This window comes from Mytilus trossulus, chromosome 7 (assembly GCF_036588685.1).
Source record: "Mytilus trossulus isolate FHL-02 chromosome 7, PNRI_Mtr1.1.1.hap1, whole genome shotgun sequence".
In the NCBI taxonomy this organism is placed as follows: domain Eukaryota; kingdom Metazoa; phylum Mollusca; class Bivalvia; order Mytilida; family Mytilidae; genus Mytilus; species Mytilus trossulus.
Window position 1 is genome coordinate 67,817,132 of NC_086379.1, and position 24,985 is coordinate 67,842,116.

At 33.1% G+C, this 24,985-nt stretch overlaps 2 protein-coding genes across 3 annotated transcripts in view; both read right to left on the reverse strand.

Moving 5' to 3' along the window:
• Positions 1 to 6,024: 6,024 nt before the first annotated feature.
• On the reverse strand, positions 6,025 to 11,212 carry LOC134726617 (uncharacterized). The gene is made up of 3 exons (XM_063591028.1): positions 10,522 to 11,212; positions 8,699 to 10,088; positions 6,025 to 6,184 (listed from the first exon to the last, which is right to left on the reverse strand). The coding sequence occupies exons 1-3, from the start codon at positions 11,210 to 11,212 to the stop codon at positions 6,025 to 6,027; spliced, it is 2,241 nt and encodes a 746-aa protein (XP_063447098.1).
• Positions 11,213 to 13,326: 2,114 nt separating this feature from the next.
• The window catches only part of LOC134725650 (uncharacterized), an 81,531-nt gene continuing 69,872 nt past the window's right edge, over positions 13,327 to 24,985 (reverse strand). The window contains exons 46-54 of one of the 2 annotated variants that reach the window (XM_063589639.1): positions 21,075 to 21,222; positions 20,341 to 20,544; positions 19,651 to 19,854; positions 18,009 to 18,758; positions 17,508 to 17,720; positions 16,826 to 16,921; positions 15,743 to 16,071; positions 14,658 to 14,859; positions 13,327 to 14,019 (exon numbers count right to left, since the gene is read on the reverse strand). In XM_063589639.1, coding sequence (XP_063445709.1) covers positions 13,742 to 14,019; positions 14,658 to 14,859; positions 15,743 to 16,071; positions 16,826 to 16,921; positions 17,508 to 17,720; positions 18,009 to 18,758; positions 19,651 to 19,854; positions 20,341 to 20,544; positions 21,075 to 21,222 — 2,424 coding nt within the window. In that variant the 3' untranslated portion in view covers positions 13,327 to 13,741. Of the gene's footprint in view, positions 14,020 to 14,657; positions 14,860 to 15,742; positions 16,072 to 16,825; positions 16,922 to 17,507; positions 17,721 to 18,008; positions 18,759 to 19,650; positions 19,855 to 20,340; positions 20,545 to 21,074; positions 21,223 to 24,985 lie in introns of those variants that run through there. The other variant, XM_063589640.1, reaches the window with a different exon arrangement.

The window sequence follows — 24,985 nt, forward strand, 5'->3', positions numbered from 1 at the left end:
TATATATATATTGTGTGTAGCGTTTCGTATCTAAAAAGAGGTCAACATTTTCGCGCTTTTTTTTTTCTGCAAGTATTTTCATTGAACAATTATACAGAGAGAAAAGGTGATAAAAGTAAATTGTAAATTACACTATATATGTCGTGTACATTTTATTACTTTGTAAAGGTTATTACTTATACACAAACGTCGTATGAGTAATTACTCGTATGATAGCATCATACAAGTTTTTATTACCTATACACAAATAATTGTACCAGTAATTACTTGTACAATTTTGGTTGAGAAAAAGATAATAACTTGTACAACACATTATATTTGATCTTCTACTTTTGCTTTAAACAAAATGTTTCATTGAAAAATACCTTTCTTTGAGTTAATAAGTCCGGGATTAATTTCTTATGCTTTAAAAATACTGACCACTGGTGTAAAGTGACTGGTGTTAAAGCGTTGCATGGGCAAATATTTGAAGCTCATACATATCTTTTTATGACTCCTTTAGCTGTCGTCAGAGTACTCTTTTTACGACTATCAAATCAATCACCAATTGATGAATACAACTTCTTATACGATATTGCAATATCTCCTATAAAAATAATGTCTCTTCACTCGTAAAGCCGCGATATTGATAATCAGTTTGGATAAAAATGCTTAATCCACTGTTGAATAAATACAATAAAATCAGATAAACTGCGTAATGCCATAAATAAAGGCAACAGTAGTATACCGCTGTTCAAAACTCATAAATCCATGGACGAAAAACAAAATCGGGGCAACAAACCAAAACCGAGGGAAACGCATTAAATATAAGAGGAGAACAACGACACAACACCGAAACGCAACAGCACACAGAAACGGACCAAGCAACAGACAATACACCACGAGAATAACAAATATAACATCAAAACCAAATACATGAATATGGGATAGACAAGTACCGTGCCACGTCTTATCTCAAAAATAAGAGAAAACAGAAACGACTCAACGTTAAAATGCAACACACACACAGAAACGAACAATATTATAACAATGGCCATCTTCCTGACTTGGTACAGGACACTTTTAAAGGGAAATAAAAGTGGTGGGTTAAACCTGGTTTTAAGGCATGCCAAACCTCGCACTTTAATGGCACAGTTAAATATAACATTAAAATGAAAACAAAAAATTACAGGACTACAATACAAATAAAAAGCAGAACATATTAGACAAAGAAAAGCATGATCAATAGATAACAAAAAGCATCAGGTTTAAAATTCAATACGCCAAAAACGCGTCTAGTCCACACGAGACTCACTAGTGACGAAAAAAATACAAAATTGTACAGCACTGAAGATCAAAAGTTGAAAAGGTTTTGCCAAATACGGCATTGTTTGTATGCCCAGGATAAGAACATTCATATTATATAAAACAATTCACACTATTGCAAACAGTTAATTTTATAAATTATCATAAATACCCATTTAAATGTAACACACAACGAAAACAGCAAGCTTTATGGAGTTTTGTGGCAAAGTAAGTCATGCAAAGAAATCCTCGCTAAAAGTTCCTACGTCACCAATTATTATAAAAAAAAAAAGAAGATGTGGTATGATTTCCAATGAGACCACTCACCAGAAGAGACCAAACTGACACAGAAATTAACATATATGGGTCATATAGAGAGCCGTGGTGTAGTGGTTAGAGCATCGGACTACTAACACAAAGGTTCCTGGTTCGATTCCCGTTTGGGATGAAAATTTCAGGAACTCAACTTTCGGCTCTCCCTTGACACCATTTGCGAGTATGGTCTTAAGGAAACGATGATAGTCCGTCGGAAGGGGACGATAAATGGCTGACCCGTGTTAAGAGAGAGCCATATCTCTTGCACGTTAAAGACACCCTTGTAGATTTCGAAAAAGAGTAGGCTAATGCCGCTACAAGGCAGCACTCGCACCCGCAAAGTGGAAAGGGATTAATATAAGTTGCAAAACTTGTTTCCCAATCCACTATAAATAAATATGTTTAAACTAATATATGGGTCACCTTGTGGCCTTCAACAATGAACAAAGCCCATACTGCATAGTAAGCTATAAAAGGCCCTGAAATGACCATGTAAAACAATTCAAACTGGAAAAATAATAGTTGAAGATTTGATCTCATTCAACCAATTAAGTTATGACCTGCATGTACGTGTCGCTTAGAACAAGGCCATATAGCAAATGGTCAATATTAATCATTCATGTAATTTGCTCTATGGGGTGTTTGTAAAATTTCAACGAAGGCAATTTCTTGGCATGTTCAAAGTTACTACACGCAATAAAATGTGTGTTGTTTCAATATCATTGTTATAATATATTTTTCAGCTTCTTGCTTAAACTCACGCCTTTACTAGGTGTATACATACGAATCTAGACACACTTTTAAAAGAAGTTAAAATAAAATAATGTCTAACAATGTTTGGCTCGATGTATTGTTTAAAAATTAGTGTTGGTACAAGAGGGAAATTCCAACCTTCCTTTTTCTAATAAAGATATGTCATGCAAATAATTTGAGAAGATTGCACACATATACGTTGAAATCGAGACGAATTTATCTTATACTCGTTAAAAAAGGGAGGGATTTAATTGTGCAGACAAAATTATTTATATTCACGCAGAGTCATTTTTTTCATTTTTTTGAAGATTTCAAGTAATTGTGTCATGCTTAAAAAGTAAGCAGAACACTTTTCAAATTAGTTCGTGGATAGAGGTTTAGTTTTTGTGTATTTTAAACTTTTCAGAATATCATTATTGAGTGACAATATTCATTAAAAATCAAAAGTTCAAAGCAAAAAAAAGCTTGAAATTCACTTGTGCATTTCACGCGGCGACACTTAATTTACAAAGATAAGTATTTTGTGAGTAAATAGTTCGAAATGGTAAAGGATGCCATGGAAATTACAATAAATACGACGAATGCTACATTGATAGGCACGGTTTAACTACAAAATACAACTATATAAATTGACAAAAAAAAATTTGAAAAATTAAAATATTGAAAGAATATGCAGATAAATGTTGTATGATATTTTATGGTCTGTTTTAGACATTTTTTTTATTGCCATAACACTCTTTATATTCCCGACTGTTTGTTCACTGGAACAGTTGGACAGTAAATTATACTTAATTTGTTAAACATATCATAAATTGATCATTGATACTGTTCCATGTTGTAAGCAATTATTTTATTGTTTCTGATTACTATATCTGTAAACAATAACTTAATCAAATAGAAAAAAAAACATTTTCCTTTTCAGTCCATTAAATAAGTTTGAACTCTCCTTGAACCATTATCTTGGGAATAATCATGTTAAATTTCTCGATTCTAATATCCTTTAAAAAGACCCTGAAGGACATTTCTGACAACCAGATCTAATAGTAATGATGAATTATTAGATTCAGAAAAAAAATCATACTGATGTCAAAAGTTTAAGAGAAATTGTGTTTTATGGAATTGTTTTTTTTATAAAAGTTCTTAGTTATGATATCAACAGAGCAAAAGATATTTGTTCTAAAAGAAATAAAAATGATTTTTCTTTTATTCCTGTAAAATTCTGATTATGGGTTTATGAGATTCAGAACCTTGTATCCGCACATTTATGAGTATTTTGATCACTTTCGAAATAAATTTTGATATGATCGATTAATGAATGTTTGTGCTAGCCAAAGGTTTATATCAGACTACTGTTAGTAGCTTTTTGTTAGTTTTTCACTGTATCTAATATTTCATTAAAAGCAATGCATTTAGTATCTTGGCGACACATACATGAACACAATGCGAGCTGGTGGGAAGGAGGACAATACTTGTCTTACCCCAAGATAGCACCAGATTATAGAAATATCAATACATAAATGTATTATAACTATAAAATATGACCAAATTTGAAATTTCGTTTAGGACAATTCAATTTAAAAGATTTAACAAGACCGTAATCGTCACAACAACGTTTTCCTTTTGAAACTAGCTGTTGTAAGCAATTGATAGCAAAGATAACATTAACAGTGCCAATTGTTTAATGCACTAGATGCATTTTTCGACAACTGTACTGATTCCTCAGTGATGCTCATTCCAAAATCCAATGAAGGATACTCGTCAATAGTGGCGTCTTTCGTGTACTTGTTCCATCCCAGAGATTTAATTTATGTTGTTAAACCCAACATCACAAACATTTTAGGGAATATTGAGTTGAGCACAAACATATAAATGTTGATGATAGATCTTTTTTTCTGCTGGCTTTTCCAGACAATAAAGGGGATTCATAGCTTGGTTTGTTGTTCGAACTCTTGTTTTATTGTTGAGAACCGAGTTTTTTTCTAGGCACTAAGGGTAATTCATAGCTGTTATGTTGTTCGGCCTCTTGTTTACTGTTGGGATGTTAGGAACCGAGTGTTTTCCAGACTAAGGGTGATTCATAGCTGTTATGTAGTTCAGCCTCTTGTTTATTGTTGGGAACCGAGTGTTTTCAAGACGAAGGGGAATACAGAGCTTTTATGTTGTTCGGCCTCTTGTTTATTGTTGGGAAGCTAGTGTTTTTTCAGACGAAGGGGAATACAGAGCTGTTATGTAGTTCGGCCTCTTGTTTATTGTTGGGAACCGAGTGTTTTCAAGACGAAGGGGAATACAGAGCTGTTATATGTAGTTCGGCCTCTTGTTTATTGTTGGGAACCGAGTGTTTTCAAGACGAAGGGGAATACAGAGCTGTTATGTTGTTCGGCCTCTTGTTTATTGTTGGGAACCGAGTGTTTTTAAGACGAGGGGGAATACAGAGCTGTTATGTTGTTCGGCCTCTTGTTTATTGTTGGGAACCGAGTGTTTTCCATACGATGGGGAATACAGAGCTGTTATGTTGTTCGGCCGATAATTATTGTTCGGAAGTGGGAAACGAGTGTTTTTCAGACTAAGGGTGATACAGAGATTCGTATGTTGTTCGAACACCTGTTTTGTTAGGAACCATGCTTTGATCTCTATTATATGTGTATTGGTATTTTTGTGGTTGAATAACGCTCTCATTCGGCTCTTTTTTTATAATGAAACATAAATTTATTTTTTTATTTTTAAAAGAAATCACGAACAACAAATTGAAAGCAAAGAAACGAGAACTCTAAAAACGATATAGGATGAACACTGATGCTACTGTTAAAAGGAGTTCTTGCTCTACTATCGAAAACCGGCGTGTTGCTCAGAAAAAGAACATATTCGGTGATAAGTCGCATTCGCCAATGTCATAAAGATGGGAAAATGCGGGATTAAGATAACGACGCATGGACCATATCTCTGGACATTAGCGATTCAAACAATCTAATTACGGTTAACCAAAATTAAAGTTGTACGTAACCCTCATCGAATTGATGACGTCTTCTTGGGCTATAAATAATAAAGTGTTGTTAACAAGCCTACATGTATATCAAGATTTACAAATACTAAAAACAAGCCCAGCTTACACGCATTGTTGTGAATTTGATTCCAAGGAGGAGGATTCCATTATAGAATTATAAACATAACATTGTAGATACTAGTACATAAGATTAGCTGAGATTACCTTAAATTATCTTCGGCTTTTCAATTTTTTATTTAAGATTACGTTAACATTACAATTTGAGTGTCTTTCTGTTAATAATGCATACCCAGACTGCTGCAAGGACAGTTGAAATATTACTTTGTAGAATGTTCTTTTCGGTATTTTATAAATAGATACACAAGCAATAATTATAATTCTGCATTGACAAGAAAACTAATTATTGGCAAACCGCATTTATATTATGTCATTATACCATTTTATGTATCATGTCAATTACAGAAATGTCAAGCAGAAAACAACATGAAAGAAAATGAATATCTTTCGCCATAACTTTAACCGTTTGTTATAAACCAACATGATCAATGCACGCATCTTATAAATCTTCAAATTATTTCAATGAATGGTATTTTCTTTAAAATTATTGATGAAATTATAAACGTTTTCTTTTTGAAACTAGCTGTTGTAAGCAATTGATAGCAAAGATAACATTAACAGTGCCAATTGTTTAATGCACTAGATGCATGTTTCGACATCTGTACTGTTTCCTCAGTGATGCTCATTCCAACATCCAATGAAGGATACTCGTCAATAGAGGCGTTTTTCGTGTACTTGTTCCATCCCAGATCTGTTGATACACCCAAATCGCTTCTGTTAAAGACAATTCGTAGATATACTTAATGTATCATATGACACTTAAGTGTGCATTTAATAAGGTCAGAGCACTTTTTATCATTATTTACATGTAATTCTATATAAAGTCAACCGGAAGAAAGTGTAGGTATGATACAATAATCTTAAGCTTTTGATCCTTGGTAATAGTTCTTAGAAATATAATCTGCGAAACATGAATCAAACCTGTCTAAACAAAGTACATCTTCCATGCAGATCTTTATGTAATCACTGTTAAAAATGTCAATAGATTTTTTCGTGAATCCTATAATATATATAATGCTATATTTCCCATTTGGAAATAGTGGTAAAGACTTTAAAAATTAAAGTTTGAAAGAGTATTATCACAACAAGGCATACCAGAATCGAATAAGTAACTCTATGTTCTATTGATTTTCGAATAGACAAGCCACTTATATAAATGAAGAACTCTTCACTACAAACAGTGCCGTTTAAGAAAGTTTTTTTTGTATAAATATCAAAGTCAATATCCTCAATTCTGGATTGTTAGATTTTGCGAAGAATAAATTTAGATAATTTTTATAACAATTATTTCAAAACCAAAAATACCCCCCCCCCCCCCCCCCCCCCCCCCCCCCCCCCCCCCAAAAGAAAGAAAATTCAGCACATTGAAAATAATTTCTCTGACTTTATTAGACGAATAAGCCAATGAGAGTGTAGTTGTGACAAACACGCCTTGGGTGTAGAAATATCGTATTGTAGTAGTACAGGGAGATAAACCATTGCCCTTGAATATCAAATATAAATCATATATCTTATTTTTTTTACATAAAAACATAAAAAAGTTGCTTATACACGATATGATTTACACGACGTGATATTGCGGGAGTTGAAATGAATAAAAGCTATGTTCACTGTATAGCAGGCAATGGCAAAAAGTTAGAAGTTCCATTTAAGGAATGACTGTAATAAAAAAAAAATGTGATGCAAACTGAATAACTTGCGTAGCGGGTTATTTTTAAGTGTGCACAACATTTTTGATGTTATTTCGAATAGAAAAAATATAGTAGTCATATACTATTAATTGATTATAATTTGCTTCTAAATTCCATTTTAAGCCAGAGTAAATCATGAAAATCGTTGACGACGTCACTGCCATATGGCAAAATTATGTCTATGAGCTGATAGACAAAACACCGTCAGCAAATCAGATAACGCATTACATCCAAAATTAAATTATTTGAAAATAACTATAATTTGTTCGAAATATGAGGTGCACATAATCAATAGATATGAAATTACTGTCTAAAATTCAGGTAAAATTGATGTAAAACTACTAAAGGAGTAGGTCCGGTAAGGACCGATTTTGGGCTTAAATTTTAGGTTCATCTATCGAAAGATTTTGAACACTTTTTACACCCTTTATAAGTGTCTATTTCATTTGATTCAATTAGTTAATGTGACAGATTTTTACTAATTTAGTCATTAAAAACGATCCGATTCAAGATCACAAATATGAAAAATCTACCACAAATGCCGAAAAATGTCTCTATTCACAAGGGTTTTGTCAAAAATAAAAGTGGCCGCATCCGTGTTCATCCTCAACCTTTATATATGTTATGTATTATCACCAAATACAACTAACATTTCAATATTAAGGATGAAAACGAATGCGGTTACTTTCATTTTACACGGAAACCGTCTAAAATTTAACTAAATTGCTAGAATTGTGAAGATTTCAGTAATTAAGCATGACTTAATGGTGCTAGTACCCGATATATGTGCATCATATTGTCAAAAACAGCACATATTTGTGTAGCCGAAGCATTCTACTGTTCAATTAATAACTAAAAATTTACATTTTAACAATTTTGTAAATCTGCTATATTTTGGGGCCTAAAAGGGGTCTTACTGGACCTTCTCCTTTCGGGGCTTTTTATAGCTCATTCAAGTATATGGTATGCTGTGTTCTCATCGTTTTGCTTATCACTTCATCTGCACTCTGGTGAATAGTTGTCTCCTTATTTTAATAGAGTAAAATATGACACAATGCAAACAAATTATCACAGAAAAATGATAAGCAAATGTATAAAACACAATATGTACGTTTTCATTCAGTGTGGAATGAATGACTAAGCAAAATATAATAATGTTGATGGGAAATTATTTTAGCAATCACAAACTGGGTAACCTCAATAGGTTTCGGACGTACCGTGATTCAAGCTCCTGTCTCTGAAGACTCGGGTAGGATGAGTCAAGTTTACACATTAAAAGCATATAAGAAATTGCAAAAACAATATTGGCAGTCAGTACAATATACAACACCCATCATTCAGACTCCTTCAAAAGCGCTATGCATGGACTCATAAAGACTAACAACAAAAAACAATAATGTTTCAGTAACATGCTACAGGTCTTCAGTTTAAACCACCTTTTAGGGCGCACAAACTTACATATCAAAAACTAATACAACACAACCAAAAACTAACATGCCTGTCCAAAGCCAGGAAAGTCGTCTTCACCTCACCTCACCTATCCTCTTCATGCCGGTCGGCATTTAAGGCCCTGATACATTGTTTCCATCTCACACGGTCTTTAGCTACTGTTCTTGCTGAAGCCCAGCTGTTCCATCCAAGTGATGTTCGTTCTGTCTCTACAGTCCGTCTCCAGCTGGTTTTGGGACGTCCAACTTTCCTTTTTCCCTCTGGTTTCCATGTCAGTGCAACTGAACATATACTGTTGGCATCCATCCTAAGTACATGGCCAATCCATCTCCAACGCCGTTCTATAACATCATCGCTTAGCTTCTTTGTTCCAGCTCTTATGTGGAGGTTTTCATTTGAAATTGTATTGAGCCATCTTATTTTCAATATCTGTCTGAGACATCTATTTTGAAAGGTGTTAAATTTCTTTTTGTCTTGTTCAGTTGTTTTCCAGGTTTCGCATCCATACAGTAGGACTGATATGACTAAGCTGTTAAATAGTCTGACCTTTGTTTTAAAAGACAGTACCGATGATCTCCATATTTTTCTTAACCTGCTGAATTGGCCTTTAGCTTTCTTGAACCTGTTGTCCATATCATTGTCACAGCCACCTTTTGTTGTAACTATTCCCCCTAGGTAAGTGAAGGTGTCGACATCCTCTAAGTCTTTCTCATTTAATTTCACCGGGTTGTTATTCGTGGTATTCATCCGCATTACTTTTGTTTTGGATGCGTTTATCTTTAATCCTATTTTGCTGGCATTTTCTTGAAGTTTACTTGTTTTTAACTGTATATGTTGGAATTTGGAAGATAGTAATGCTAGGTCATCCGCAAAATCAAGGTCCTCTAGTTTGGTGGTAAATTTCCATCTAATTCCTGTTTCATGGTCTTTTATTGTTTGCTTCATGACATAGTCAATGGCTATCAGAAATAAGAAGCCAGACATCACGCATCCTTGTTTTACTCCTGTTTTTACTTTGAACCAATCTGATTGTACTCCTTCATCTAGTACTGCACACTCAAATGAATCGTAAAAGAGTTTTATTACTGTGATGAGTTTGGCTGGGATGTGATAAGCTTTTAAGATGGACCATAAGCTTTCCCGGTGTATGGAATCAAACGCCTTTTCAAAGTCTACAAAGTTGATGTATAAAGGAGCATTCCATTCAGAACATTGTTCTATGATGTTTCTTAAAGCAAATAGTTGTTCAGTGGTGCTTTTTCCCCTTCTGAAGCCAGGTTGCTCTTGTCTTAGCTCTTCATCTATACCTTCTTGTATTCTTTGGATGATTATCTTAGTGAATACCTTACTTGGCACAGAGAGTAGTGTTATGCCTCTGTAGTTGTCGCAACATGTCCGGTCTCCTTTCTTTACAATTTTAACAATTAGACTTTTATTCCACTCCTTTGGTATTTCGTTTACAATATCATATTGTAGAGCTTTAGCAAATACTTGGTGGTTGTTATTGTATCTGCTTTAAGTAGTTCCGCTGTTATGCAACTTATGCCTCCTGACTTCCCATTTTTTAATTGTTTCAAGGCTTTTGTAATTTCCTCTTTTCTGATTGGGCCAGTATCAATCTCTCTTTCCTCGATTTCACTATTTTACTATTTTATTGATTGTGACTGTTTATTTAACGCATCATGTAAATGTAACGGAATTTGATGAGACTGTTATTAAAGTGAGAGGGTTAGCGCTATAGAACCAGGTTTAATCCACCATTTTCTACATTTGAAAATGCCTGTACCAAGTCAGGAATATGACAGTTCTTGTCCATTCGTTTTTGATGCGTTTTGTTTTTTTGATTTTGCCATGTGATTATGGACTTTCCAAATTGATTTTCCTCTGAGTTCAGTATTTTTGTGATTTTACTTTTTTTTTCATAGTCTAAATTGATGTTAAGTGCTATTTCTGGTTCAGGCCTATTCAAGACTTCTTGAAAGTGTTCTTTCCATCTTTTAAGTTTTTCTTCATGGGTTGATAATAAATTTCCAGACTTGTCTTTGATGACTTGAGGTGGTTTCTGTTTTTCATTGCAAATTGTTCTAGTAACCTCATATACTGTTTTCATCATACCATGGCTTGCTGCTTTTTCTGCTTCTTCAATTAAGTTGTCTGTCCATTGCCTTTTGTCATTTCTCATACTTTTCTTTACCTCCTTGTCTTTGTCGCTATACTTGGCATTTAAACTGTTCTTGACTCTTTCTGATCTACTGTTGTTTGTTCTTTCCTTTAGTTGTCTTCTCTCGTCTACAAGTTTCCATGACTCATTGGTGATCCAGGGCTTATGCCCACGTTCTTTGAAACCTAAGGTTTTAGTTGCTGTTTCTTTATAGCATTTTGTTACTCCTTCCCAGAATGTTTCTATGTCCTCTAGTTCGTCTAAGAGTTGGAACCTGTTCTTAAGCTCGATTGAAAATGCTTTTTTTACTTCTGGACGTTGCAGTTTGGTGGTATCAAATCTCTTCCTTGTAGCATCCATTACTATTTTATGTCTTTTAAGTTTGATTCTTAATTTGCATTTGAGGAGTTCGTGATCGCTGCCAATGTCTGCTCCTCTCATTGCTCTTGTGTCCAGTATTGATGTTCTTTATGTGGAAAGATAGTGCCAGTAATAACTAAGTTGTTCCTTTGACAAATATCAAGGAGGTTTTCGTCTTCCGATTTCTTATTTTAATGCTGTTTTTTTTTGTATTGTTTAAGTATTCGAGGAATTTGACGTTGTTGGAAGATCTTTGATTTTAGCATTTTTTGTTTTATTTGCCAAAAACTTCATTAAACTTGCGGTGATATATTTTGTAAAGTCAAATGTCTTCTATTTGGGACATTATTTTCCTCTCTAGAAATCTCTTGGCGGTAAACATCGTTGAATTACTTGTCTTATGCAGAAATAGTATTTATTCATATTCAAATCTTCTGTAATTTTGGTTAAGTTGCCCTTTCTGCATGAAAACGATTGTTTGTGCAGTTAACAATTATTTTGATAATTGATGTTTATATAAAGGATTAACTCAGTTTAAGTCATAGATAGGGTTTCACCATTTGTACCTCTCGATCATTTTAGCCTCATTTTCAATTTTTTTTTTAATATACGTCATCTATATTGCTGCTTTCGGATCAAAAGCAGTGCCCCTTTTGTCATCAGATATTTTCATTACGTTTTCATTAGATTTTCATATTCTAAACTTTTGATTGGATTATATACTGATTAATGGATATTAATACATCATTCCGTGTGATCTCAGACTTTAAAACGAATTCATGGTAACTGTCCCGTTTCTTAAATAACAAACGTTCCTTGTGGAATCAAAATGGCCACAAGGAGGAAATCGGCAAGTCGTGTTCAAACAGGAACATTAAACGACCAAAATCCTCCTAATTGGACTGCGTCTCAACTTAAGGCTGCCCTCGGTGAAATTGGAGTTAAGTGCCGGACATTTATAGTTCCGCAAGGATTGATAATTCCGATGATTCAGCTGAACGGAAAACAGTTTCTACTTGGATGGAGAGTTGTCTCATTGGCACTCACACCACATCTTCCTATCTGATGGGAAATATTCTTTAAATGTAAGTGATGCTACTATACGTAATCCTTGACATAAATACTTTCGATCGCGATGTTCACTCAATTCATATTTCAACCGTTCAACAGGAGATTACTACCCCGTAAACAATAACAAACAAAATGTAAACATGCAAAACCTCTTAAAGAATACAATTCAACTCTGCCAGCAATCTATGCAAAATTAAATGAACAAGGAGAGCAGATACTGTCAAGTTACAATCTATCAACAGCTTTAGGACATGGTTCAACTTCCCTAGGCATTGCACCGTCTTTTACTTCCACTATTCCGGTTTATTCTGCTAATTCTTTAACTCTAGGAAAATTCGGATTCCCAGCTTCCTCGTTTTCAGCTGTAGACATGGTTTCCCCCGAACTAAGGAACGATATCATTGCAGGTTAAGATGTCAATATTAATATGTTATTAATTCCAAACTATGAAAACTGTACTATAAAAAAGAATAAGGAATCTGCTTTAAGACTCCAGAGAAATCTATCAATGGACGAATGTGTAATTGCCTTTGGGCGTTACAAACGTATTATCGGTACAGCTTTCCGTAACAAAAACGAGGAGTTAGACTTAAACCTGGCACACATCATTGAAACAGCAAACATCTGGCCAGACTATTTTTGTGAATATCACAAAATATTCTCAGCTAAATGTGTCGTCATGCTAATTCAGCACAACATCAAAATAGATTGGTCAAAAGGGGACTCATATTTACGCAACTTGGCATGTGCAGGTTCTAAGATCAACACACGTAGAAAGTGTCACTCAACAACTCACTCCACCGTTATGTGCAGTGTATTATTTTTATACTGATATATGATTTTCTTTTATTCTCTACCCATGCTGACGTATGAGTTTCTTTTATACTACTCAAGCTGGCGTTTGGATTTCTTTTATATTTTCTCATGCTTACGTATGAGCTCTTATTTTCTTCTCATGCTGACGTATGATTTTCTTTTTACTTTCTCATGCTGACGTATGAGGTCTTATTTTTTACCCAATCTGACGTATGGGTTTCGTTTATACTACTCATGCTGACGTACGAGTTTCTTTTACATGTTATCATACTTATGTAAGAGCTCTTTTGTAAAAATCTCTACTCATGCTGACGTATGAGTTTCTTTATTTCTCATCATGCTGACGTATGATGCCAGGTTTTTTCTATACTCATGCTGACGTATGAGAAAACAATATTCTCAGCAAACTAAATATGATATACACGAACAAGGGATTTACTAAAACAGATATTGTAAATACATTAACATTTTTTTTTAAATACATTTTAGGATAAATCTAAATATTCAAGATGAGACCTCAAAATGCGACTACTTCCACAATTATTTATATATTTCAGTTAATTGTAAGTTTGAAGCTCTTGTGCCAATTAAACTAAATTTATAAATCTAAAGTCAAAAACACGGCTCATCATACCTTTTCCTTTCCCTTTTTAATTGAATTTGTTTTAGAATGACAGCTCACAATCTAAATATTGAACATAAGATGAGTACAAGCTGCCTTTGTTACACAGAAATATCATCCTTTATTGAAGAATACGCCCCGTTGTGATCAATAGCTCGTATCAAAAAGAACAGATTGAGGTTTGATTTACTTTTCAGTTTCTCGGTAAGTAATATATTTATAAAAGTGTTTTTCGTTTCCTGCCACTGAATGACATCAGCGCCACCTTGTGTAGTTCCTACAGATACTTCATAAACAAGACGATCGGAGTTAATAAAACAGTCATTCCAGTTGATTATTATCTCATCGTCCTTTTTTACTGTAGAAAGTTTAGACCCACCTATTGAAAAGACAAATATGATGCATATGTTAGTAAATTATTGTTTCCAATATTTTCAGTTCTTTCAAGATAACAAAGTATATAAAAAAGCATTTACCACTGAACTTTCCTAAGCATAAAAATTCATCACCGAACTTAATTAGGCTTTATGTTGATAATACTTCGTGGTTTGTTTTCTTTGTCTAGACTAATGGTTTTCATACATCAATTTCTAGGTTTCTCTATTTTAACTTATTATCATATTTCTTTATCCGTGAATTTGTATTTTTTTTTACCATATCTAATTACAAAATATGGTGTTTGCTTTTTTTTTGTTTGTTACCAACACACTATGATTTTATTGAACACAACGCATGGTTCTTTATTAACTGTAAACAATGACTGTAATTAGGGTTACTGTCACATTGTCAGTATCCCACATAACCATTTTTAGGTAAGCATGTGATCAAAGTATGAATCAACTTCACATTAAAATATGTTTAAATCATACCAATTCCAATATAATTGGCTCTTCATTTTTAGTCCACGAAGGAAACCAAAATGATCAAGACCAAATAAAACAAAATCTCTAGCGAAGTTCTTTTATTTCACTTTCATATAAATAAATGATCTCCTGTCACTCACCCACATATACTTACCAACAACAGTAGGGGCTGATGTGTTCACTGTAATATTCGTGTAAATCTTACTACTCCTGATATACATAGCATTCATAGCAGCTATACTAGCAGTATATGAGATATCAGGAAGATCTAAACCAGTCATCACCATGTAAGACACTTGTTTGTTGATGTCTAGAATGGAGTTCTTTAAATGAATACTTTCGCCATCAAACTGAACCTACAATTTTATTAATTCTATTGAAATTGTGTGTTACTGTTGTAATGAAAAGTTTACAAAATAAGAATAAAAAGAAATATCCTTTCACCTATCAGTAACTTTTGGTTTTGGTTCTTAAATATTATAATGATTATTTGATAGATTGTTAGATTTTTGGTAATTGTCCAGTGGCAAATATGTCATGCATGTAAAGGACGAGCAGAAATATCAATAAATTTAATAGGTTGGTCCCTAACGAAGGCCGACCAGGAGGTTGTAAGGCAAATTTGGCCGGCCACTGGAAAATGAGGGTATAATAGATAAGAACATTAATTTGGCATTCCAACAGACCACACACGGACCCCTCAGAAATGTTGCGAGGGTTCTGAACGCGTAGAGAACGTAGAACACTCTCTACACGAAGCATCACATTCTACATCCCAGTTTAGACTGTGATTGATTTTCATCACAAAAAGCCAAAATATTAATGTTCAGCAAGTATATTACAAGGATATCAGAAGATGACCAAGAGTGACCTTCTATCGATTGCCCAATCTACCTTCAGATTAAAATAAATCAAGCCTAATTGAACATCCTTATAATACTGAATTAAAGCACTTTACAAAAACAAAAGTATTTTGATTCGATTCACATATAATGATTAAAACATTATAGGCTCTTGAGATATTTTATTGAATATAAATAATGAATAGATAACATTCAAACATAAACCTTATTTGTCAAAAATGTCTATACTAGTAGTATACTTTAGCAATAAAATACGTGTTTAATATTTTTGTTTCATTAAGTAAGGTATACATTAATCGGATCCTAATATATTTTTACCGCCCTTACATTTTCCAATCTATGATAATTTGTTGAAAAAACTCAGTACGTTACTTACAACAAAAGACATAATACCAAACTGATCTGTGAATCCTGACCATTTTATCCTAACAGACGTCTTGTCTTCTTGATAGTAGTCACCAGGACTATATTCCGTGAGTGATTGAGGAATGATTGTTATCACTGCATGGTCACTTGAAGGAGGAATATCAGATATTGTAACACCATCTGACGTAGCAGTATAATATAAGCCTGCTTTATTGTGACACCTAACAGTAGTGTATACTGTCTTCTGTGATATGATATACTCATCAAACGAAATGGAGGCAGATTTCACGTCTGATGTCTTTGTAAACGGTTGAAGTTCGTTTCCATACGGTTGAAGACCTAAGCGTTTTTTAAAAGAAAAGTGTACTTCATTACTTATACTATTACTAAAACTATTGAATATGTCTTTGTAGCACACATAAGAGTTCATATTCATATCGAACTAACATGATCGCATCTTGAACATGCATTTAATTTACCACTGGCATTTTATGACGTAATAAAACTAATGGTTGAATCACCATTTCACCTTTAATAATGAATGAAATTCTTAACGCATAATCAGATACAAGGTATAAAAAAGGTCGCGACATGACAAAATGGGATACAATTCAAACGAGAAAAACCGATGTCATAATTGATACAATACAATAAACGAAAAATTTGTCCTACAGAAACCAATGACAACAAATGAACTACAGGCTCCTTGTTTAGTTGGGACAGACATTTAAAACATCTTGCCGAGGTTAACCAAGCATGCGAGTGCTCAACTTTCGTTTCCTAAAACAGTGGTGTTTCAGTACTACACAAATCAGTGGAAAAAAGTACATTTTGCAAATTAAAAGCTGTAAGAAATAATCAAATATACTACTATGATTATGATATGATTCACCAGATGCGTTTTTCGTCTAAAATCAAAAATCGATATTGTCAAATAGATCTTTTCGTTTTTAAAGTTGTACTACGAAAAATAAATTCAAAACCTACACACATTTTGCAAGGAATTTCAATACAGATACAGCAGTACAAACTGCCAACAATAACTACCACGGAGTTGCATTTAAGCCTACAACTAAAAATTATATATACTTACCTATAGACCATTCGCAATAATCAATATCTGATTCAGGATCAGTGACATCCCAGTTAGCTGATATGATATTAGATGTTTGTCCATCAATGTCTACACCTATCAAACAATTTCATGTGAATTTTATGGAGAAAATTGAAGACAACTATATATACATATATTTAGATACACAAAAAAATACATATTAAAACCATTACATCCCAAATAGATATAACAAAAATAGAATAAAACAGATGCTGATGAATATAAAACTCTCCGTTCGACATACTACTCATTTGAATTCTTTATGAACTATTTCTTAAACTGGAGTGAGCGCAGGTTAACTAAAATACGAATTAAAAGAGTTGATATTGCTTTGTTTCAAAACAAGAATGGCCAACGTAGACACAAGATTGGTTTATTTTGCTCGACTTGACCATTTGTACGAGGTTTTTATGGATATTTCTTTTCATTTGTCTATTTTGTTTTGTCTTTTTGGCTTGTGGTATTTGATTTTCACTTTTCACTCTTTGCTGACGGTTTTAAATTTTTTTTTAAATCAATGAACAATCATAGTCAAAATAGTTCACCAAATTGACTTGAGCTTCGTAAAAAAAATTTCAGATTTTTTAAAGGAACTTTTATTCAACATCAACAGAATTAATAATTTGGGTCATTAATTTTTTTAAAAATTGATCACACTTACCTACTCCATCATGTACCTGGTTAATGACCGGTGGTGTATTATCAATATCTACTCCAACTGAATAAGCTTTAGCTTGTAAACCAGCAGCATTAATAGCTACTACTGTGACATGAACTTGCGATGAATGAGCCAATGTTATGTTGTAATTATAACCAAAGTTATTATCACCAACACTCTGAAAATTCTGCATTTCTGCGTTTCCTCTTGTATTTCCTAATATAAAGAAAGAAACATTACAACAGCAATAATATGAAAGGTTCTATATAATTGATCAACCTTAACCTAAAATAAAAGCTTGCGTTAAAAAATTCGGAAATAAAATAGTAGACGCTTACTCAATAGATTTACAATGTGTGTTTTCCCTCTAGTTGTGTCCCCTTAAATTCATTAAAGGAATTTTATCATCCGTAAACCATAGTTGTCATTTAGATTCTATTGTAATTTGGTGCAATGAATATTAATTTGAATGTAATAGAAACAATAATGACTATATATACACACCAATAGCCCAAAGATATTCAGTTATCGGACTTTCGAAATCCACAAAATTCCACGAAGCATGAATAGATGACCAAAGATGCAGGCCGACTGTATGTACTTGTACTGGTGTTTCACTAGCACTGTTTGGCTGTTCTTCAACGGCCTGAATCTTTACATTATCAACTAGGAATCCAATGTTTCTGTCGAGATTGCTTATAATCAAATCCAAACTGTTTGTATTTGGTCTGAAGTAAAATGTATGAAGATGCCATACTATATCACTTTGATTTTCTTTTGTAAAAATGTGAAATACATAGTTTTTGTTGCCAAACTTGACGGATCCTTCTATATTAGAAACAAACGCTGCAGTAATAGGTGGATGGCTAATTACAAATGATAACCTATATAAATGTCCTGATGAAAGCTGTTGTATATTTTGTTGTATTGACCCTTTCAAATAGACGAAAGATCGTCCATCATGAGCAGTGTCAACATCTGATTTAATGGCTGCTAGACAACCAACTTTACTCCACGTTAACGGTTGGTAACAATTGGCATTATCACACAGGTTATTGACTGCAATATCATTAATGTCCATAAAACAACCATTCGTTTCCTCAAATGAAGGATTTGTTATGAAGTTATCTGCAGCATGTGAAAACATGATCGGTACGGGTGGTGTTGTATCTACAGTTACCCCATTAGACGAAGTAATATCGGAGGTATGACCTACTCCGTCAGTAGCTATAACTTTGCTGTAAATTATTTGACCTTCAAATAAAACAAAGTTCGTATCAATATTGTTTTATTCATAAATAAAAGATTACATTATGCACACTTTACCAATGTCGTTTGAATGTAAAACATATCATGACGACATTTTTTTTCCCAACTGTATAAAAAAGGATAGTTTGAAGAAAATCATTGTTTTATGCCTATGAAATTTTTCGATTGTGCTTTCCTGTCGCATTGTTTGCATTTTTTTCATATTCTTATATTAATGCTAAAATAATGCTACCGTTTTTTGTTGTTTTTTGCACTTCAGTGTTTCTGTTGTTCCGTTGTTTTTCTCTTTTAGTTGATATATTGCCTGGTACCTTTGATAACAATTTTCGTTGGTTTTTAGTTTGTTATTTGTGGGTTTTTATTTTCACTCATCGTTTAAAGACATTAGAACAGCGATATACTACTGTTGCCATTATTTGAGAGTTAATTCTTGAATGATGCGGACTAGTCTAATCGGAATCATACTCGAAGTAGCTTTATAATTAAATGTATGTCAAGATGACACCAAAGTTGATTTAATGTTTCTTGTATACAAAATGTACGACTAATGTACTGATGAGTTTGAAAAAAACCCACAAAAACCTGAGATATAATATAAACCACGTGTTGTCAAAAAAGGTAATGTTTGTTTTAAGGGACCTAAACCGTTTTTTCTGTGATGATTAATAGAAAGGATTGTACATATACGGGGAAAGAAAAGTTGCCGTATAAATATATATACGTAAATTGAAAACTAGTTGACACAGATATGTAATCTGCTATTGGATATATTATAGAAAAAAAAACATTTATATTTCATCTTTGAGGGTTGTGTTTGAACATTTACAAAAATCTCAACTAGTGGTGTTATACAATCAAAAGTAAATTATTTCCATACCATTATTTAAATGATTCTGTAAGCTTGATGAAACTGATGTATGCATTCCAATATACTTCCATGGTACAATGTCACATTCTTTATCATTCCGGTTGGTCCCAACACACCACGTATACTTATCGATACCTGATTCTGTATCTGTAAATCCGTGCCATGATGCTGATGCTCCGTCAGATTTATTTTGATACTTGATGTCATGGAGACCTAAATATCAAAGTAAGAAGTAATCTAATATCTCAATATATGCAAACGTGATAATTTTTAAACTGATATCAATGTTTACGGAACAAAATTTTGCACATACGGACGTACTGATTTACTGACGGACAAGGGTAAAACTAAATGCATCCCCAACTACGACGGAACATTAAGTTTTACCCGCGTCCGTGTATACGAACAGTGCTATACTACTGTTGGTTTTATGTATACGTCCGTACGTAAGTTGTATAACTTTAGTTTGCCTCAATCAAATGTTTTGGATCTTATGTACAATGCGTATCACAACAAAACACAGTTCAATTTTGAAATTTGTGTAATTCTTAGCGTGCTAGAGTTATACAACTTTACAAATGTAAAATAGCTGAAATGTTATTAAACTTTTACACAATGTATTTTTTTACCACATGATTTTGTAGAAAACAAAAGAAATAATATTACAAAAAGATCAAAACAATGTATACAAATTCTTACCCAAACCATCATACACAATTCCAGATATAGGTGGACTACTGTCGACCATTATTCCATCTGATGACACGACAGTCTGTAGTCCTGAAAAAGTATATGCGACGACGTTGCTGTAGTAAACAACTCCTGGGCTCATTGTAAGTCGACTAATATTGACAGCATCTACTGACGAATCAATGTCTAGATTAAGTTTGTGTAGATCCGCGCCTGAAATCAAGACGGAATTATATATTTATAGAGTTGATGACAGATTGGGGTGTGGGGATAATGTAGTGTATTGTGTTGCGTGGTACCTTTTTTTCTTTTTAGTCATTCGTTTAACAGTATATTATATCAGTTGAATTAAAAGTATGTCCAAAACTGAAGATTTGAATTATAATATTGTGATGTTAAATCTATTCTATCTATACATATCCGACATATAGATATTTATATAAATGACGTGCATGATAAAAACTATTTGGTTCTTATTTCGTTTTTATTCTTATTTTCATATATATCATCTTTAATGCAGATACTAGTTTAGATCAATATGAAATTGTGACGTGTGGTCTTCCGTCTTCTGACTTAAAAATCATTTTTACATACACTTCGGACTTATCGAATATGGGTTTAGCGATTTTATAACGAACGTACATTAATTCAATCTATTTTCCTAAATGTTTAGTTAAACAATGTTCTATCGTTGATATCAAATTTACTGTACGTCAAATACTAACGGTAATGGTCACATTTACCTCCTTTGAAAGTGCTGATGTAAAGATTAAACTTTTTTACGCTTCCAACCTTAGCAATAAAAACATTTTTCCATACCACAGTATATAAAGAGTCAGGTAGGATAAAATCGACGTCATTTTTCCAAAATGATGGAAGCTTTTCGGAAACCTGGAAGCAAATTAAGAAATTGATATTTACGAAAACAATTTTATCAATGAAATCAAATCCTTCTCCTTTTTAGGATAAATAGATTTGGCTATTATATTTTATCCCTTTTTTTACCGAAAAGCTGTTTGTGTGATATTAAATCATTTTTAGCTTTTTTAGTTTTATTTTTTGACACCCCTGATGTAAGATGAAAGTGAAATCTGAAAAGCGCGTCGAATTCATATAATTTATGTGTCTGTATGATAAGATCATCGTCCTACTGTATATTAATTATGTTCTTTTTCACGGGTTCAACCGAACATAAAGCATTTCTTTTCTATACAAGGCTTAATAACACAAAACACAATATACTATGGGATGTAGGTTTGCAGCATCCAGTCTTTTAATAATTTCATTCGGAACATAATAACACGTGAAAAAACACAATTTTGAATGGCAGGCATTACGTCAAAAAGACAGTCCTTATCACATTATCTTCACTAGAAGTATGATCAACAGCCTGAACAATCTACAAAATATAATTGCAAAAATTAGAAACAATTCACAACTACATGTAAATGAATGAAAAGAGAAAATTGATTAAATACTGTAACTTTGGACAGTATACATGTGCATCTTTTGAATTGTACAATTCTATAAGAATAATCTTAATATACGTGTGAAAGACAGTACCAGTCCTAAAGAACAATTGTTTTTGTTTCAAAACAAAAAAAATAAAATAAAAGTCAAACAGACCTTAACAGCAATTGAATTAAACGTGTAGACTGATTGAATGCAAACCGTCGAATCATTTAATTCCCGCTTAGGTATGCACGGGTGAATCCACCCGTGCAAATTACTACGCATAACGGTATTAGTTAAGCCTTATAACGAAAAGAAATTTATTTATGTTCTTTTTCACGGGTTCAACCGAACATAAAGCATTTCTTTTCTATACAAGGCTTAATAACACAAAACACAATATACTATGGGATGTAGGTTTGCAGCATCCAGTCGAGACAAAAGGCGAAAGAGTGCCAAGGTATAAGAAACAGAAGCGCCTCCTCTTCGTAAACTATACAAACTAAATTATTTTTGTCTAACCCTATTGCGCTTAAAGCTATCTGGTTCTAGTATAAGATGAAGGCTTATATATTTTACTCAATACTAAGGTATCTTCTTGGGGCTGCAAAGAACAAAGATGTACTCCGAAGAATCAATCTTAAGACTTGATAATTAAGTGAATAAGTCGGTTTATCAGTACTTGCTATCATAACTATACTACCTTGTCAATAAATATCGGTCTTGCTATTGTGAACTATATATAGTGTCAACGTGTGTTTTATGAAAACTGATATCACTCATTATTATAAGCGAGAGTTCTTTGTATCTAAAAAATCAAGTATAAGCCAATTATAACATACAAATTAACATACAGTTGGACAGGTTAGAATTATCATGATACAGGTTAAATAGAAAGTTAAATTCTTTCTTTTGTATTGGTTTCGCCTATCCATCAAGTACAGAGAATCACGACCAGGTTCGTGATACCGTGAAGCGGCCAGGTCCGCATATTAAACACATGTACATTGTACAATATACAGTTACAACACCAAAAAACATAAAACGGCAAGGTCCACATAAAGCATCAAGTTTCAATACAAACATGGAAAGATATGCAATATCCTATCCTTCAAGGACAGAAAATCACGGCAAGGTCCGTGATACAAGCGGCCAGGTCCGCATATTTAACACATGTACAATGTACAATCTACAGTTACAAAATCAAAAAACTAAAAAGTATCAAAGTCCGCATCAAGAAATTTTACTCAAAATTCATTCATTCATTTTAGCATCAAGTTCCAATACAAAACACGGAAAGATATGCAAAAATATCTTATCCTCCAAGGACTGAAAATCACAGCAAGGTCCGTGATACAAGCGGCCAGGTCCGCATATAAAACACATATACACTGTACAATCTACAGTTACAACATCAAAAAACATAAAAGCGGCAAGGTCCGCACAAAGATATTTTTACTCAAAATTCATTCATTCATTTTAGCTTCAAGTTTCAATACAAGACATGGAAAGATATACAAAAATATCTTATCCTCCAAGGACTGAAAATCACAGCAAGGTCCGTGATACAAGCGGCCAGGTACGCATATAAAATACATGTACACTGTACAATCTACAGTTACAACATAAAAAAAACCAACAAACAAACAAAAACAAAAACACAAACGACAAGGTCGTCACAAAGATATTTTTACTCAAAATCCATTCATTCATTTTAGCAATAAGTTTCAATACAAACATGGAAAGATATGCAATACTCTATCCTTCAAGGACAGAAAATCACGGCCAGGTCCGTGATACAAGCGGCCAGGTCCGCATATTTAACACATGTACACTGTACAATCTACAGTTACAATATCAAAAAACAAAAAAGTATCAAGGTCAGCATAAAGAAATTTTTACTCAAAATTCATTTATTCATTTTAGCATCAAGTTCCAATACAAGACATGGGAAGATATGCAATATCATATCCTTCAAGGACAGAAAATCACAGCCAGGTCCGCATATAGAACACATGTACACTGTACAATCTACAGTTACAACATAAAAAAACATAAAAGCGGTAAGGTCCGCACAAAAATATTTTTACTCCAAATTCATTCATTCATTTTAGTTTCAAGTTTCAATACAAGACATGAAAAGATATGCAAAATCCTATCCTTCAAAGACAGAACAACATTACGGCCAGTTCCGCATATTACACACATGTACACTGTTTAATCTACAGTTACAATATTAAAAATTAAAAAGGTGCAAGGTCCGCATAAAGAATTTTTTCTCAAAATTCAATCATTCACTTTAGCAACAAGTTCAATACAAGCACATTTGAAATAAACCTATATTGGTTTAAAACCGAATTCTCAGCACATTATACATAATTTACCTATTACGGGTGATAATGCAATGAGTTTACCAATATCCGCTGCAACTTTCCTTGCAGTCGTATTACAAAAGATTTATAAGTGCTAAAACAATACTATTCAAAATATTCGTACATTTTCTGTTCAGGTACACTTTAAAGTACCCCTATCATATGTAAATCCCACACAAAACCAATCTAGTCTAATTTTGTATGGCTTCCACACACTTTTTTCCATAATTTGGCAAAAACACAGCTGACAATATAATCGGACAATATTTCTTTTGACACTTTTAACATAAATGTTTCAGTATTTTCAAATCCAAGTCCATAATCTAGATATACAATTATATTGAATCCTTTACTATGCCAATATTTTACAAGAGGGCGTACCATTTTAGTGAAAATGGAACAAGCTGAGCTCAGCACAAAAGACAAAGCTGAAGTGTTATATTTAACTTTAGTGTCACTTTTCTATGAAAACACAAGAAACTTTTGTGATTCAACATGCATATCTATATGATGGTACCCCGATGATGTCTTTAATCAAACTTAAATGCAAATTTTTAATTTTCTGCATACGTTTTGGACTCTTTTACAACCTCGTAATTAATTTTAAATAACATTTCGTATTGAAGTACGTGTCTGATGTCAAGAATCAACACCGATAAAGGATGAACAACAAAAGGGATGTGCTAGCTTCCTTAGCGACTCCCGTAAAATACCAAAAATACAGAAGCATGTGCATCGGTAATTTTCAAAAAATAGCCAGATTAAAGTATAGGCAAAACTAAATTTTTTAAACTGAACTCGGCCAATAAGAGTTTTTCTTTCCGAAAATG